At 43.0% G+C, this 14,514-nt stretch overlaps 2 protein-coding genes across 2 annotated transcripts in view; both read right to left on the bottom strand.

The window, feature by feature from the left end:
* Nucleotides 1-5,043: 5,043 nt before the first annotated feature.
* On the bottom strand, nucleotides 5,044-9,185 carry LOC124125238 (major royal jelly protein 5-like). Its single transcript, XM_046488545.2, has 3 exons — nucleotides 8,256-9,185; nucleotides 7,775-7,954; nucleotides 5,044-5,179 (listed from the first exon to the last, which is right to left on the bottom strand). Exons 1-2 carry the CDS (start codon nucleotides 9,077-9,079, stop codon nucleotides 7,846-7,848), a joined length of 933 nt encoding a protein of 310 aa, XP_046344501.2. The 5' UTR covers nucleotides 9,080-9,185; the 3' UTR covers nucleotides 5,044-5,179; nucleotides 7,775-7,845.
* Nucleotides 9,186-9,253: 68 nt separating this feature from the next.
* LOC124120069 (mucin-3A-like) overlaps nucleotides 9,254-14,514 on the bottom strand; it is a 35,334-nt gene continuing 30,073 nt past the window's right edge. Inside the window, exons 21-23 of the mRNA XM_048397311.1 lie at nucleotides 11,725-12,190; nucleotides 10,927-11,681; nucleotides 9,254-10,885 (exon numbers count right to left, since the gene is read on the bottom strand). Coding sequence (XP_048253268.1) covers nucleotides 9,254-10,885; nucleotides 10,927-11,681; nucleotides 11,725-12,190 — 2,853 coding nt within the window. The remainder of the gene's footprint in view (nucleotides 10,886-10,926; nucleotides 11,682-11,724; nucleotides 12,191-14,514) is intronic.

Below are 14,514 nucleotides of genomic sequence, written 5' to 3'. Positions count from 1 at the left end.
CTATTTTGTTAAGATTGAAAGTGTACTGGGGTACAGGCTGACGATAGAACCGATACATACTGACTTTCAAAGTATTTATTTATTTAATGCCTACGAGTGTTCATGTTCTTTCACAATTTTTTGTGTGAAAAGTTTGGATTTCACTCCCCATAACAGAAATACAACATTTTGAAAGGGAGAGAGAACAATGTCACCTTGACCCTAATGCGCACGACGACATCAAGTTACCAGACCCATGAAGATTCCGGGGAAGAATAGGTCTTCAGCAACCCATGCTTGCCGTAAAAGGTGACTATGCTTGTCGTAAAAGGCGAATAACGGGATCGGGTGGTCAGGCTCGCTGCCTTGGTTGAAGCATGTCATCGATCCCAATTGCGTGGATCGATGTTCATGATATTAATCACTGGATTGTCTGGTCCAGACTCGATTATTTACAGACCGCCGTCATATAGCTGGAATATTGCTGAGTGAGGCGTTAAACAACAAACCAACCAACCAACGACATCAAGTTACCTTGACAACTTGTTTGATTAATCAATATGCATTATGATTTTAATCATTATCAGGTTTCAGTGATCTGTATACTTCATATCGTCGGACCTGAATAATCGGTTGAGCGTTGACCTTGATCTTTTCGAACCATAACGACCTTATCAACATACGGTCATCCGGCATTTCACGCTGACGATGTACTAGCTCACCAAGAACGTGTAGATACTGAATGCATGCATATCGATGCAACCTTGCAACATGATCGACAATTCCTATTGGGAAGCGGGGTAGATTTGTTATGTTTAAGTTTCGTCCGTCGCCGAGAGGGATGGGGGTGTCTCTAACTTATACACTATGTGAAGACCATTTTTGTGGCCCACTACGTGATATTGCTCGGTTAATGCCAGGGTGCTCTACACTCACAACTCTTTGCTAATACTTTGTTGAAAGTGGCTTCAATACAACGGTTCATCGACTCGGTGTGGAGTGGACATAAACAATAACCCAACAGTTGTAACATTCACAATTTATGTTTTTGAAAAACCTTCAAATCTTCAATCTCTGCTGGAGGAGTAGATCTGCGAAAAGAATGGAAAATAGAATTTACAAAGAACACACCTCGTTTCATACTCACTAGACCTCCTGGTCTCATTTTATCTGTGTCACACAAAACTATTAACTGTTTGATAAACAGAAATTATGAGATAAGGTAACATACCGACGTAACTCAAGTACATACCTGTGATAGTCTCACAGATGAGGACAAATACATACCTGTGATAGTCTCACAGATGAGGACAAATACATATCTGTGATAGTTTCACAGATGAGGACAAATACATATCTGTGATAGTTTCACACATGAGGACAGGTATATATCTGTGATGGTTTCACAGATGGGGACAAGTACATACCTGTGATAGTTTCACAGGTGAGGACAAGTACCCCCTGTGATAGTCTCACAGATGAGGACAAATACATATCTGTGATAGTTTCACAGATGGAGACACGTACATACCTGTAATAGTTTCACAGATGAGGACAAGTACATACCTGTGATGGTTTCAAAGATGGGGACAAGTACATACCTGTGATGGTTTCACAGATGGGGACAAATACATACCTGTGATAGTTTCACAGATGGAGACAAGCACTACCTGTGATAGTTTCACAGATGAGGACAAGTACATACCTGTGATGGTTTCACAGATGGGGACAAGTTCATACCTGTGATGGTTTCACAGATGGGGACAAGTACATACCTGTGACAGTCTCATAGATGAGGACAAGTACATACCTGTGATAGTCTCACAGATGAGGACAAGTACATGCCTGTGATAGTTTCACAGATGAGGAAAAGTACATGCCTGTGGTAGTCTCACAGATGAGGACAAGTACATGCCTGTGATGGTTTCACAGATGGAGACAAGTACATATCTGTGATAGTTTCACAGATGGAGACAAGTACATATCTGTGATAGTTTCACAGATGGAGACAAGTACATACCTGTGATAGTTTCACAGATGGAGACAAGTACATATATCTGTGATGGTTTCACAGATGAGGACAAGTACATACCTGTGATAGTTTCACAGATGGAGACAAGTACATATTTGTGATAGTTTCACAGATGGGGACAAGTACATGCCTGTGATAGTCTCACAGATGAGGACAAATACATACCTGTGATAGTTTCACAGATGGAGACAAGTACATACCTGTGATAGTTTCACATATGAGGACAGGTATATATCTGTGATGGTTTCACAGATGGGGACAAGTACATATCTGTGATAGTTTTACACATGAGGACAGGTATATATCTGTGATAGTTTCACAGATGGAGACAAGTACATACCTGTGATGGTTTCACAGATGAGGACAAGTACATACCTGTGATGGTTTCACAGATGGGGACAAGTACATACCTGTGATAGTCTCGCAGATGAGGACAAGTACATACCTATGATAGTTTCACAGATGGAGACAAGTACATATCTGTGATAGTTTCACACATGAGGACAGGTATATATCTGTGATGGTTTCACAGATGGGGACAAGTACATACCTGTGATGGTTTTACAGGTGAGGACAAGTACCCCCTGTGATAGTCTCACAGATGAGGACAAATACATACCTGTGATAGTTTAACAGATGAAGACAAGTACATACCTGTGATAGTTTAACAGATGAGGACAGGTATATATCTGTGATAGTTTAACAGATGAAGACAAGTACATACCTGTGATGGCTTAACAGATGAGGACAAATACATATCTGTGATAGTTTAACAGATGAAGACAAGTACATACCTGTGATAGTTTAACAGATGAGGACAAGTACATACCTGTGATGGTTTCACAGTTAGGGACAAGTACATACCTGTGATGGTTTCACAGATGAGGACAAGTACATACCTGTGATAGTTTCACAGATGAGGACAAGTACATACCTGTGATAGTTTCACAGATGGAGACAAGTACATATCTGTGATGGTTTCACAGATGAGGACAAGTACATACCTGTGATAGTCTCACAGATGAGGACAAGTACATACCTGTGATAGTTTCACAGATGGAGACAAGTACATATCTGTGATAGTTTCACAGATGGAGACAAGTACATACCTGTGATAGTTTCACAGATGAGAACAAGTACCCCCTGTGATAGTCTCACAGATGAGGACAAGTACATACCTGTGATAGTTTCACAGATGGAGACAAGTACATATCTGTGATAGTTTCACACATGAAGACAGGTATATATCTGTGATGGTTTCACAGATGGGGACAAGTGCATACCTTTGATAGTTTCACAGATGAGGACAAGTACCCCCTGTGATAGTCTCACAGATGAGGACAAGTACATACCTGTGATAGTTTCACAGATGGAGACAAGTACATATCTGTGAAAGTTTCACACATGAAGACAGGTATATATCTGTGATGGTTTCACAGATGGGGACAAGCACATACCTGTGATAGTTTCACAGATGAGAACAAGTACCCCCTGTGATAGTCTCACAGATGAGGACAAGTACATACCTGTGATAGTTTCACAGATGGAGACAAGTACATATCTGTGATAGTTTCACACATGAAGACAGGTATATATCTGTGATGGTTTCACAGATGGGGACAAGTGCATACCTTTGATAGTTTCACAGATGAGGACAAGTACCCCCTGTGATAGTTTCACATATGAGGACAAGTACATACCTGTGATGGTTTCACAGATGGGGACAAGTACATATCTGTGATAGTTTTACACATGAGGACAGGTATATATCTGTGATAGTTTCACAGATGGAGACAAGTACATACCTGTGATGGTCTCACAGATGAGGACAAGTACATACCTGTGATGGTTTCACAGATGGGGACAAGTACATACCTGTGATAGTCTCGCAGATGAGGACAAGTACATACCTATGATAGTTTCACAGATGGAGACAAGTACATATCTGTGATAGTTTCACACATGAGGACAGGTATATATCTGTGATGGTTTCACAGATGGGGACAAGTACATACCTGTGATGGTTTTACAGGTGAGGACAAGTACCCCCTGTGATAGTCTCACAGATGAGGACAAATACATACCTGTGATAGTTTAACAGATGAAGACAAGTACATACCTGTGATAGTTTAACAGATGAGGACAGGTATATATCTGTGATAGTTTAACAGATGAAGACAAGTACATACCTGTGATGGCTTAACAGATGAGGACAAATACATATCTGTGATAGTTTAACAGATGAAGACAAGTACATACCTGTGATAGTTTAACAGATGAGGACAAGTACATACCTGTGATGGTTTCACAGTTAGGGACAAGTACATACCTGTGATGGTTTCACAGATGAGGACAAGTACATACCTGTGATAGTCTCACAGATGAGGACAAGTACATACCTGTGATAGTTTCACAGATGGAGACAAGTACATATCTGTGATAGTTTCACAGATGGAGACAAGTACATACCTGTGATAGTTTCACAGATGAGAACAAGTACCCCCTGTGATAGTCTCACAGATGAGGACAAGTACATACCTGTGATAGTTTCACAGATGGAGACAAGTACATATCTGTGATAGTTTCACACATGAAGACAGGTATATATCTGTGATGGTTTCACAGATGGGGACAAGTGCATACCTTTGATAGTTTCACAGATGAGGACAAGTACCCCCTGTGATAGTCTCACAGATGAGGACAAGTACATACCTGTGATAGTTTCACAGATGGAGACAAGTACATATCTGTGAAAGTTTCACACATGAAGACAGGTATATATCTGTGATGGTTTCACAGATGGGGACAAGCACATACCTGTGATAGTTTCACAGATGAGAACAAGTACCCCCTGTGATAGTCTCACAGATGAGGACAAGTACATATCTGTGATAGTTTCACAGATGGAGAAAAGTACATATCTGTGATAGTTTCACACATGAAGACAGGTATATATCTGTGATAGTTTCACGGCTATTAAATACACACCTCCGTCCTGACTGGGAGACTACCAGCATGGATGGGAGCATGGCATTTGTCTGGACTGGATCAGGTCCCAGGAGCAGCCCGTTGGTACCGTACACTCTCTGTAACGGTTCTGGGTCATATAGCCACTGCACGTCGCTGAGCACGGGGACACTCCAGCCCACACTGTCCACTCGTCAACATCTGTAGAAATACAATTGTTTTGTTTTTTTATATTTGGAAGGCGCACCTTTTTGATTGTTTGTTTGTTGTTTAGCATCGCACTCAGCAAGATTCCAGCTATATGGACGGCAATCTGTAAATAATCGAGTCTGGACCAGATAATCCAGTGATTGAAATCATGAGCATCGATCTACACAGTTGGGATACGATGACATGTCAACAAAATCAGCGACCCTGACCACCCGATCACGTTAGTCGCCTCTTACGACAAGCGTGGGTTGTTAATGACCAATTCGGAATGTACACGGGACGAAAAGGCGCATTTGCCACGTGCAGTAAGAAGTATTGGATGAATCCATTTACATGCCAGCAGACACATGATATTCACAGATTATCAGATCACATATGTAAGGGGAGACTGGAGCAAGCTTTGGTTAAAAAAGAAGATATGTAAAAATCCTATTTACCTAAAAAGAATAACATTCCAAAAATCCTTATTGGACAGCTATCATCAGGACTTTGACATGATATTTCGCCCACTTTCCCCTCTTTCATCTTTGTCATCACTGATTTTCACTGATCCGTTCATATGATTTTCAACGTCTAAGATCAGCAAAACGTCGGACTTTCCTCCCATATGTTGAGATGTTACAGTTCAAACCGGCGATAAAACACACTCACTCACAGTCCCATTTAGGACCTGTTTTGGAAAGAAGCGCGCCACACAATCAATGGTACTTTATCTTGTTTCCATTCAAGAAAGTGATTGCAAGCTGTTGATTTTACGCCACAGTCAATAGACATTCCATGTACGTGCTTAGTAACGATATCAATACAAAAAAGTCAATGCCCAATGCAACAATCATTGTCAAATAATACATTATAAGTTGTCAACCGATCTCGAAGGCTATGAGGTGTGATGTACCCTGCGTGTGGGCCGATGTACCCCGAGCCGCCATGAGGGGAATACTTCGGCACACACACAGGTTACATCACATCAAATGACCCGAAGGATCGGTTGACAACATTTTTTTTCTCACGGACATTCATTGATACGGACCCGCAGTATATGTCTGAAGTTTACGGAGTTAAACGCTTCGATTCAGCCATTTTTACAGCTAGCAGACGACGCAAACGATACGAGTTACTTCTCTTTATGTAATGCATTGGGATAAACATTTGTTCATTTCAGCTCAAGGATATATATGCGAGGTAAGCAAGTTACCTAGGGTGTGTTCCGATTGATTTCTAAGCGGGATACATGAGCAGGCTACCATGGAAAATAATTGCCCGCTCCTTAACCAATCAGAAGCTAGTATTTTAATGTAAGGTGAGATAAATATATCTCTTTATATATTTTTGTATACTGTGCAAAAAACGAAACGCAGAAGTAGTAAAATCGTAAATATCTGACAGAGTGTTGCCGACATCAGTAAATATCTGACAGATTGTTGCCGATATCAGTAAATATCTGACAGAGTGTTGCTGACATCAATTAATTTCTGACAGAGTGTTGCCGACATCAGTAAATATCTGACAGAGTGTTGCCGACATCAGTAAATATCTGACAGAGTGTTGCCGACATCAGTAAATATCGGACAGAGTGTTGCCGACATCAGTAAATATCGGACAGAGTGTTGCCGACATCAGTAAATATCGGACAGAGTGTTGCCGACATCAGTAAAAATCTGACAGAGTGTTGCCGACATCAGTAAATATCGGACAGAGTGTTGCCGACATCAGTAAATATCTGACAGAGTGTTGCCGACATCAGTAAATATCTGACAGAGTGTTGCCGCCATCCATACAAAATTAATATCAGATATGAATTGGTAGTTTCTGCATGGCCTGGGATTGATTAATGTTAAAAGAATGAGGTACTGCAGATGGAAACATCGCTAAAACACAACACGTGAGAGTCTGGGGCAGAAAGACATCAACATCACCTGGGTGTTCATTTGCATGCCATCACAATCTCACAGAAAGTGAACAGCGAAAACCTGGCACGACTGACGGAAGCCGAGAACGACAGGAAGCAAAATTTCGTCAACATGTCACTAGGCAGTCAAATGTCCTATCATAATAGCCAAATCAAGTTCCCTGCTTGATACCACCCCACACTATGGTACAACCGTCAAATGCTGATCATGGTCAAGAATTGTTGCCCTGGCATACCGCTCACCGCTACGTCGGCAACAACATTTTCTGCCATTAAGGCAAAACCTTGATTCGTCTGTAACATGGTGTAACACTGTAACACAGTCCTTTGCTGGTGTTGCCTTGCCCAACCTAATCTTTGCCGCCTGTGGTAAGCAGTTAGGGTCACGCCCTTCACAGGTCGCCTTGCTTTCAGGAAGGCTGCAGAGAGCAGGTTTTTAACGGAAGATTCCTGTTCTTGTACGGTATTCTCTATTGATATCACCTCAATGATAGCTTCCCTAATTTAGTGTCGGTAGTATATATACTTTTTTATGATGTTTTTTGATGATGATAGTTATGATGATACTGATGATGATAAAATAGAATAAAATATTTGAAGTGCAAGTCTTGTAAAAGCGATAAATGTACATTGCACATTGCAATCAATCTGATGGTATCTCCCTATCTGGCTCTCACCTGCGTCCCCATCACATTCACCCATGTTGCAGGCTGATTGTCTGTGCTCTTTAAGTGGGCCGTTACAGTCACTAGTGGCAAATTCCAGCAGCTCTCTGGTCCGCTTCTCCACCGTCACGCCCTCCCCACAGGACACAGAGCACGTCCCTGGTTCCCAACAGCCCCAGGGGCCGTAGCATCCTGACAGGAGAGAGAGGAGGGGGCATGAGACATGTGGTACCGTCTCTGGCGTGTGGGTTGGACTGCGGTCGGGGTTGCGGTTTGGGTTGTCTTAGGATTTTTGTTGGTTTTGTGTGCTTGTTTTCGAAATGAATCCATGATACCCCGCCTCCGCTTTCCCCGTCTCAATCTCACCCTTCGCCTGAACATTACATGGTTGGTCCATTGTACATGTCGTGGAATATGATACTACTTCATGCTCATATAATCGTAAGAATGATGCACATATATCTGAGTATGAAGAGTACAGTACCAAACTTACTGGACGTTGACCAATCTGTCCATGGTGTTGGTGCGGACCAATCTGCCCATGGTGATGGTGCCGTCCAGCGTGTCCATGGTGTTGGTGCCGTCCATGATGTCCATGGTGCTGGTGCCGTCCAAACTGTCCTTGGTGTTGGTGCCGCCCAGGCTGTCCATGGTGTCGGCGCTGTCCATGCTGTCCATGGTGTTGGTGCCGACCAGCCTGTCCATGGTGTCGGCGCTGTCCATGCTGTCCATGGTGTTGGTGCCGACCAGCCTGTCCATGGTGTTGGTGCCGACCAGCCTGTCCATGGTGTTGGTGCCGTCCATTCTGTCCATGGTGTTGATGCCGTCCATGCTGTCCATGGTGTTGGTGCCGTCCATTTTGTCCATGGTGTTGATGCCGTCCATGCTGTCCATGGAGTTGGTGCCGACCAGCCTGTCCATGGTGTTGGTGCCGACCAGCCTGTCCATGGTGTTGGTGCCGTCCATGCTGTCCATGGTGTTGGTGCCGTCCATGCTGTCCATGGTGTTGATGCCGTCCATGCTGTCCATGGTGTTGATGCCGTCCATGCTGTCCATGGTGTTGATGCCGACCAGCCTGTCCATGGTGTTGGTGCCGACCAGCCTGTCCATGGTGTTGATGCCGTCCAGGCTGTCCATGGTGTTGGTGCCGCCCATGCTGTCCATGGTGTTGATGCCGTCCATGCTGTCCATGGTGTTGATGCCGTCCAGGCTGTCCATGGTGTTGGCGCTGTCCATGCTGTCCATGGTGTTGGTGCCGTCCATGATGTCCATGGTGTTGGCGCTGTCCATGCTGTCCATGGTGTTGGTGCCGACCATGCTGCCCAAGTTGTCGTAGTTAGTGACGGTGTTGTGGTCGGTACTGATGTCGTAGTTGTTGGTGATGGTGTTGTGGTTGGTTGTAATGTCGTAGTTGTGGTTAGTGAAGGTGTTGTGGTTGTTACTGATGCCGTAGTTGTGGTTGGTGAAGGTGTTGTGGTTGGTAGTGATGTCTTAGTTGTGGTTGATGAAGGTGTTGCCGTTGGTATCGATGGCGAAGTTGTGGTAAATGAGGGTGTTGTGGTTGGAACTGATGTCGTAGTTGTGGTTTGTGATGGTGTTGTGGTTGGTATTGCCATCGTAGTTGTTGTTTGTGATGGTGTTGTGGTCGATATTGATGTCGTAGTTGAGGTTTGTGATGGTGTAGTGGTTGGTGCTGTTGTCGTAGTTGTGGTTTGTGATGGTGTTGTGGTTGGTATTAATGTAGTTGTTGTGGTTTGTGATGGTGTTGTGGTCGGTATTGCCGTCGTAGTTATGGTTTGTGATGGTGTTGTGGTTGTAACTGATGTCGTAGTTGTGGTTTGTGATGGTGTTGTGGTTGGTATTGATGTCGTAGATGTGGTTTGTGATGGTGTTGTGGTTGGTACTGATGTCGTTGTTGTGGTTTGTGATGGTGCTGTGGTTGGTACTGATGTCGTAGTTGTGGTTTGTGATGGTGTTGTGGTCGGTATTGCCATCGTAGTTGTGGTTTGTGATGGTGTTGTGGTTGGTACTGATGTCGTAGGTGTGGTTTGTGATGGTGTTGTGGTTGGTACTGATGTCGTTGTTGTGGTTTGTGATGGTGTTGTGGTCGGTATTGCCATCGTAGTTGTGGTTTGTGATGGTGTTGTGGTTGGTACTGATGTCGTAGTTGTGGTTTGTGATGGTGTTGTGGTTGGTACTGATGTCGTAGGTGTGGTTTGTGATGGTGTTGTGGTCGGTATTGCCATCGTAGTTGTGGTTTGTGATGGTGTTGTGGTTGGTATTGATGTCGTAGTTGTGGTTTGTGATGGTGTTGTGGTTGGTACTGATGTCGTAGGTGTGGTTTGTGATGGTGTTGTGGTTGGTACTGATGTCGTTGTTGTGGTTTGTGATGGTGTTGTGGTCGGTATTGCCATCGTAGTTGTGGTTTGTGATGGTGTTGTGGTTGGTACTGATGTCGTAGTTGTGGTTTGTGATGGTGTTGTGGTTGGTACTGATGTCGTAGGTGTGGTTTGTGATGGTGTTGTGGTCGGTATTGCCATCGTAGTTGTGGTTTGTGATGGTGTTGTGGTTGGTATTGATGTCGTAGTTGTGGTTTGTGATGGTGTTGTGGTTGGTACTGATGTCGTAGTTGTGGTTTGTGATGGTGTTGTGGTCGGTATTGCCATCGTAGTTGTGGTTTGTGATGGTGCTGTGGTTGGTATTGATGTCGTAGTTGTGGTTTGTGATGGTGTTGTGGTTGGTACTGATGTCGTAGTTGTGGTTTGTGATGGTGTTGTGGTCGGTATTGCCATCGTAGTTGTTGTTTGTGATGGTGCTGTGGTTGGTATTGATGTCGTAGTTGTGGTTTGTGATGGTGCTGTGGTTGGTACTGATGTCGTAGTTGTGGTTTGTGATGGTGTCGTGGTTGGTACTGATGTCGTAGGTGTGGTTTGTGATGGTGTTGTGGTTGGTATTGATGTCGTAGTTGTGGTTTGTGATGGTGTTGTGGTCGGTATTGCCATCGTAGTTATGGTTTGTGATGGTGTTGTGGTTGGTACTGATGTCGTAGTTGTGGTTTGTGATGGTGTTGTAGTTGGTACTGATGTCGTAGTTGTGGTTTGTGATGGTGTTGTGGTCGGTATTGCCATCGTAATTGTGGTTTGTGATGGTGTTGTGTTTGGTACTGATGTCGTAGGTGTGGTTTGTGATGGTGTTGTGGTTGGTACTGATGTCGTAGTTGTGGTTGGTGATGGTGTTGTGGTTGGTAGTGATGTCGTAGTTGTGGTTGGTGAAGGTGTTGTGGTTGGTATCGATGGCGAAGTTGTGGTAAATGAGGGTGTTGTGGTTGGTACTGATGTCGTAGTTGTGGTTTGTGATGGTGTTGTGGTCGGTATTGCCATCGTAGTTGTGGTTTGTGATGGTGTTGTGGTTGGTACTGATGTCGTAGTTGGGGTTTGTGATGGTGTTGTGGTTGGTATTGATGTCGTAGTTGTGGTTGGTGAAGGTGTTGTAGTTGTTATCGATGTCGTAGTTGTGGTAAATGAGGGTGTTGTGGTTGGTACTGATGTCGTTGTTGTGGTTTGTGATGGTGTTGTAGTCGGTATTGCCATCGTAGTTGTGGTTTGTGATGGTGTTGTGGTTGGTTCTGATGTCGTAGGTGTGGTTTGTGATGGTGTTGTGGTTTGTATTGATGTCGTAGTTGTGGTTGGGGAAGGTGTTGTAGTTGTTATCGATGTCGTAGTTGTGGTAAATGAGGGTGTTGTGGTTGGTACTGATGTCGTAGTTGTGGTTTGTGATGGTGTTGTGGTCGGTATTGCCATCGTAGTTGTAGTTTGTGATGGTGTTGTGGTTGGTTCTGATGTCGTAGTTGTGGTTTGTGATGGAGTTGTGGTCGGTATTGCCATCGTAGTTGTGGTTTGTGATGGTGTTTTGGTTGGTACTGATGTCGTAGTTGTGGTTTGTGATGGTGTTGTGGTTGGTACTGATGTCGTTGTTGTGGTTTGTGATGGTGTTGTGGTCGGTACTGATGTCGTTGGTGTGGTTTGTGATGGTGTTGTAGTCTGTAATGCCATCGTAGTTGTGGTTTGTGATGGTGTTGTGGTTGGTACTGATGTCGTAGGTGTGGTTTGTGATGGTGTTGTGGTCGGTATTGCCATCGTAGTTGTGGTTTGTGATGGTGTTGGTGTTGGTATTGATGTCGTAGTTGTGGTTGGGGAAGGTGTTGTAGTTGTTATCGATGTCGTAGTTGCGGTAAGTGAGGGTGTTGTGGTTTGCAATGATGTAGTTGTGATTGATGAAGGTGTTGGGGGTGTTACTGATGCCGTAGTTGTGGTTTGTGATGGTGTTGTGGTTGGTATTGACGTCGTTGTTGTGGTTGGTGAAGGTGTTACAGATGTTATCGATATGGAAGTTGTGGTAAGTGAGGGTGTTGTGGTTGGTACTGATGTCCTAGTTGTGGTTGGTGATTGTGTTGTGGTTGGTTCTAACATCGTGGTTGTGGTTGTGGTTGGTGAATGTGTTGCAGATGGTATCGATATCGATGTTGTGGTAAATGAGGGTGTTGTGGTTGGTGAAGATGTTGAAGTTGTAAGTGGTGGTGTTGTGGTGGGTTTTAAAATCGTAGTTGTTGTTTGTGAAGGTTTTGTGGTCGGTACTGACGTCGTAGTTGTGGTGGTCGATGATTTTGTGGTTGGTTGGAAAGTCGTAGTTGTGGTTAGTGATTGTGTTGTGGTTGGCACTGATGTGGTTGAGGTTAGTGATGGTGTTGTGGGCGGTATTAATCTTGTTGTTGTGGTAAGTGAGGGTGTTGTGGTGGGTCCTGATGACGTGGTTGTGGTTGGCGATGGCGTTGTAGTTGATAATGCTATCATGGTTGTTGTTTCAACTGAAGTCGTAGTTGTGGGAAGTGCTGTTGTTGGTATTGATGTCGTTGTTGTCAAAGCTGTAGTCGGGGAAATAAAAGCAAAGAGTGAACAAATGCGTGCTCTTATTTCAAGTATATTTATACTAATGGTATTAGATGGATATGAATTATACAATGACATACCATGTATGAATGTTTTACTCTTGACTTAACTTAGGGTTTTTTAAGTGATAATAACGCGGCATAAACACGCATGGATCACACACTTTACTCTGATATCCCGAGAGAAGGAGCACAAAATCTCCTCGCGCAATTGCTCGAAATTGATCTCAGATTTTAAACACTCAAAATCGGACACAAACCGCAAGCTTTTAATATTCTTTGTTCATAAGCTCCATTAAGAACAGATTTCCAAATCAAATTTCCTTTGGATGCTGGCTTTTTGAACTTCGAGGGGAAGTGGTCGTGAGAGATCATAAGAATCAGCTTTCAGAACCAACAAATACAAGTATCACCTGCGGTGGTACAACGTGGATCGCCTGAACAATCGATGGTGTCCATCACGCTCGAGTCTCCAACACAGGTTCGAAATGACTGTCCTTTGTCATCACATGTTCTATTCCTTGTCCGTGGTTGGGTGCTAGTGGCACAATCACAGACGCCTAGTATAGCTGTCCATTCGGTCCACTCTGAAGCAGATCACAAATAAAACAACCTCCACACATTGGCTGCAATCTTGAAACTCTGATGGTTCATGATGGGGTTCAATGAAAGGCAACCATTCAAATATAATTAGAACAAACAACAGTCAGTTGATTAGACAAGTGAAAAATTATGACACATGACCTTGATATTTGACCTTATGATATGTGCCAAACTAATTATATGGGCGGATAATATAATACGAGGTCGTTTCTTTAAATTTACAACAGTATTTGCATCCATGATAACCCCAAAAGACACGAAACCGCTTTTTGCATCATCATTTACATACATGTTTTTCAACATTTTGTATTCGTAATGCTAATACTTAATATAACAACATCAGAAGCTGACTCATGACATATTGTATTCTTCACTGGGCACATACATGTAAAGGACAAGAAAATTACCGTTGAAAGGCACTTTATTTACAGAAACAGTGTACAACGTTTCCCGTGTATTACTTCCAATTAAATTGAATGAAATGATGCAACGAGACAAATTTATAATGACATTTGAACTTGATATTTACCTTTATTAGATCTAACATTTTTAGATACCACTGTATGTAGGGAAAAAATAGATTAGCATATTAAAGGGTATTGAATAGTTTTATTAATTATATTGACTCACCACCATCGTCATCGAGCACCTGGACAAACTTGCTGACAGGCGTGGTAACTAAAGATCCTTTATCAACACTTGTGAGGGTCACATTTATCAGTCGTGATTCAGTGTTACAGATCTAAATGAAGAATGAGTGAGGTTAATAAGGCTTATGTAACATAACAACATTCAATGAGACAATATGGAAGTCGGAAGTCATGGATCCTTTATTGACGTCTAATTGGCACATGCGGAATTCTATCTCTTTTCTTACAAATATGGAAAAAGTTTTGTCGCTTTTATTATACTATCAATTATTGTTTGTCAAGTAAAGACTACGTTATTTGCAATACGCCGTCATATAGCTTAACAATTTATGACTGTGACATTAAACAGCAAACAAATAAATCTGATGTGATGTATTCATTCTGAATTACTCGTTTTCCCACTTTTAAATCACATGAAATAGATTCTCCTTAACATGAGTGAGTGAATGAGTATTGTTTTCCACCGGTTTTTTTGCAATAGTCTAGCAATATCATGGCGGCGGACACCAGAAACGGGCTTCACACATTTTACCCATGTGGAGAATCGAAACCGT

This window comes from Haliotis rufescens, unplaced genomic scaffold (genome assembly GCF_023055435.1).
Source record: "Haliotis rufescens isolate VD_foot unplaced genomic scaffold, xgHalRufe1.0.p SCAF_17, whole genome shotgun sequence".
In the NCBI taxonomy this organism is placed as follows: Eukaryota; Metazoa; Mollusca; class Gastropoda; order Lepetellida; family Haliotidae; genus Haliotis; species Haliotis rufescens.
Note: the sequence above shows the minus strand (reverse complement) of the source record. Positions and strands in the feature narration are given on the sequence as shown.

Bases quoted from the DNA above. Each gene is read 5' to 3' on its own strand.
- LOC124125238 (XM_046488545.2), bottom strand. From the start codon at position 9,079: ATGGTCGGCACCAACACCATGGACAGCATGGACAGCGCCAACACCATG. The intron at 7,955-8,255 runs GTAAGTTTGGTA...CTCTCCTGTCAG, and splicing joins GACAGATTGGTCAACGTCCA to GATGCTACGGCCCCTGGGGC.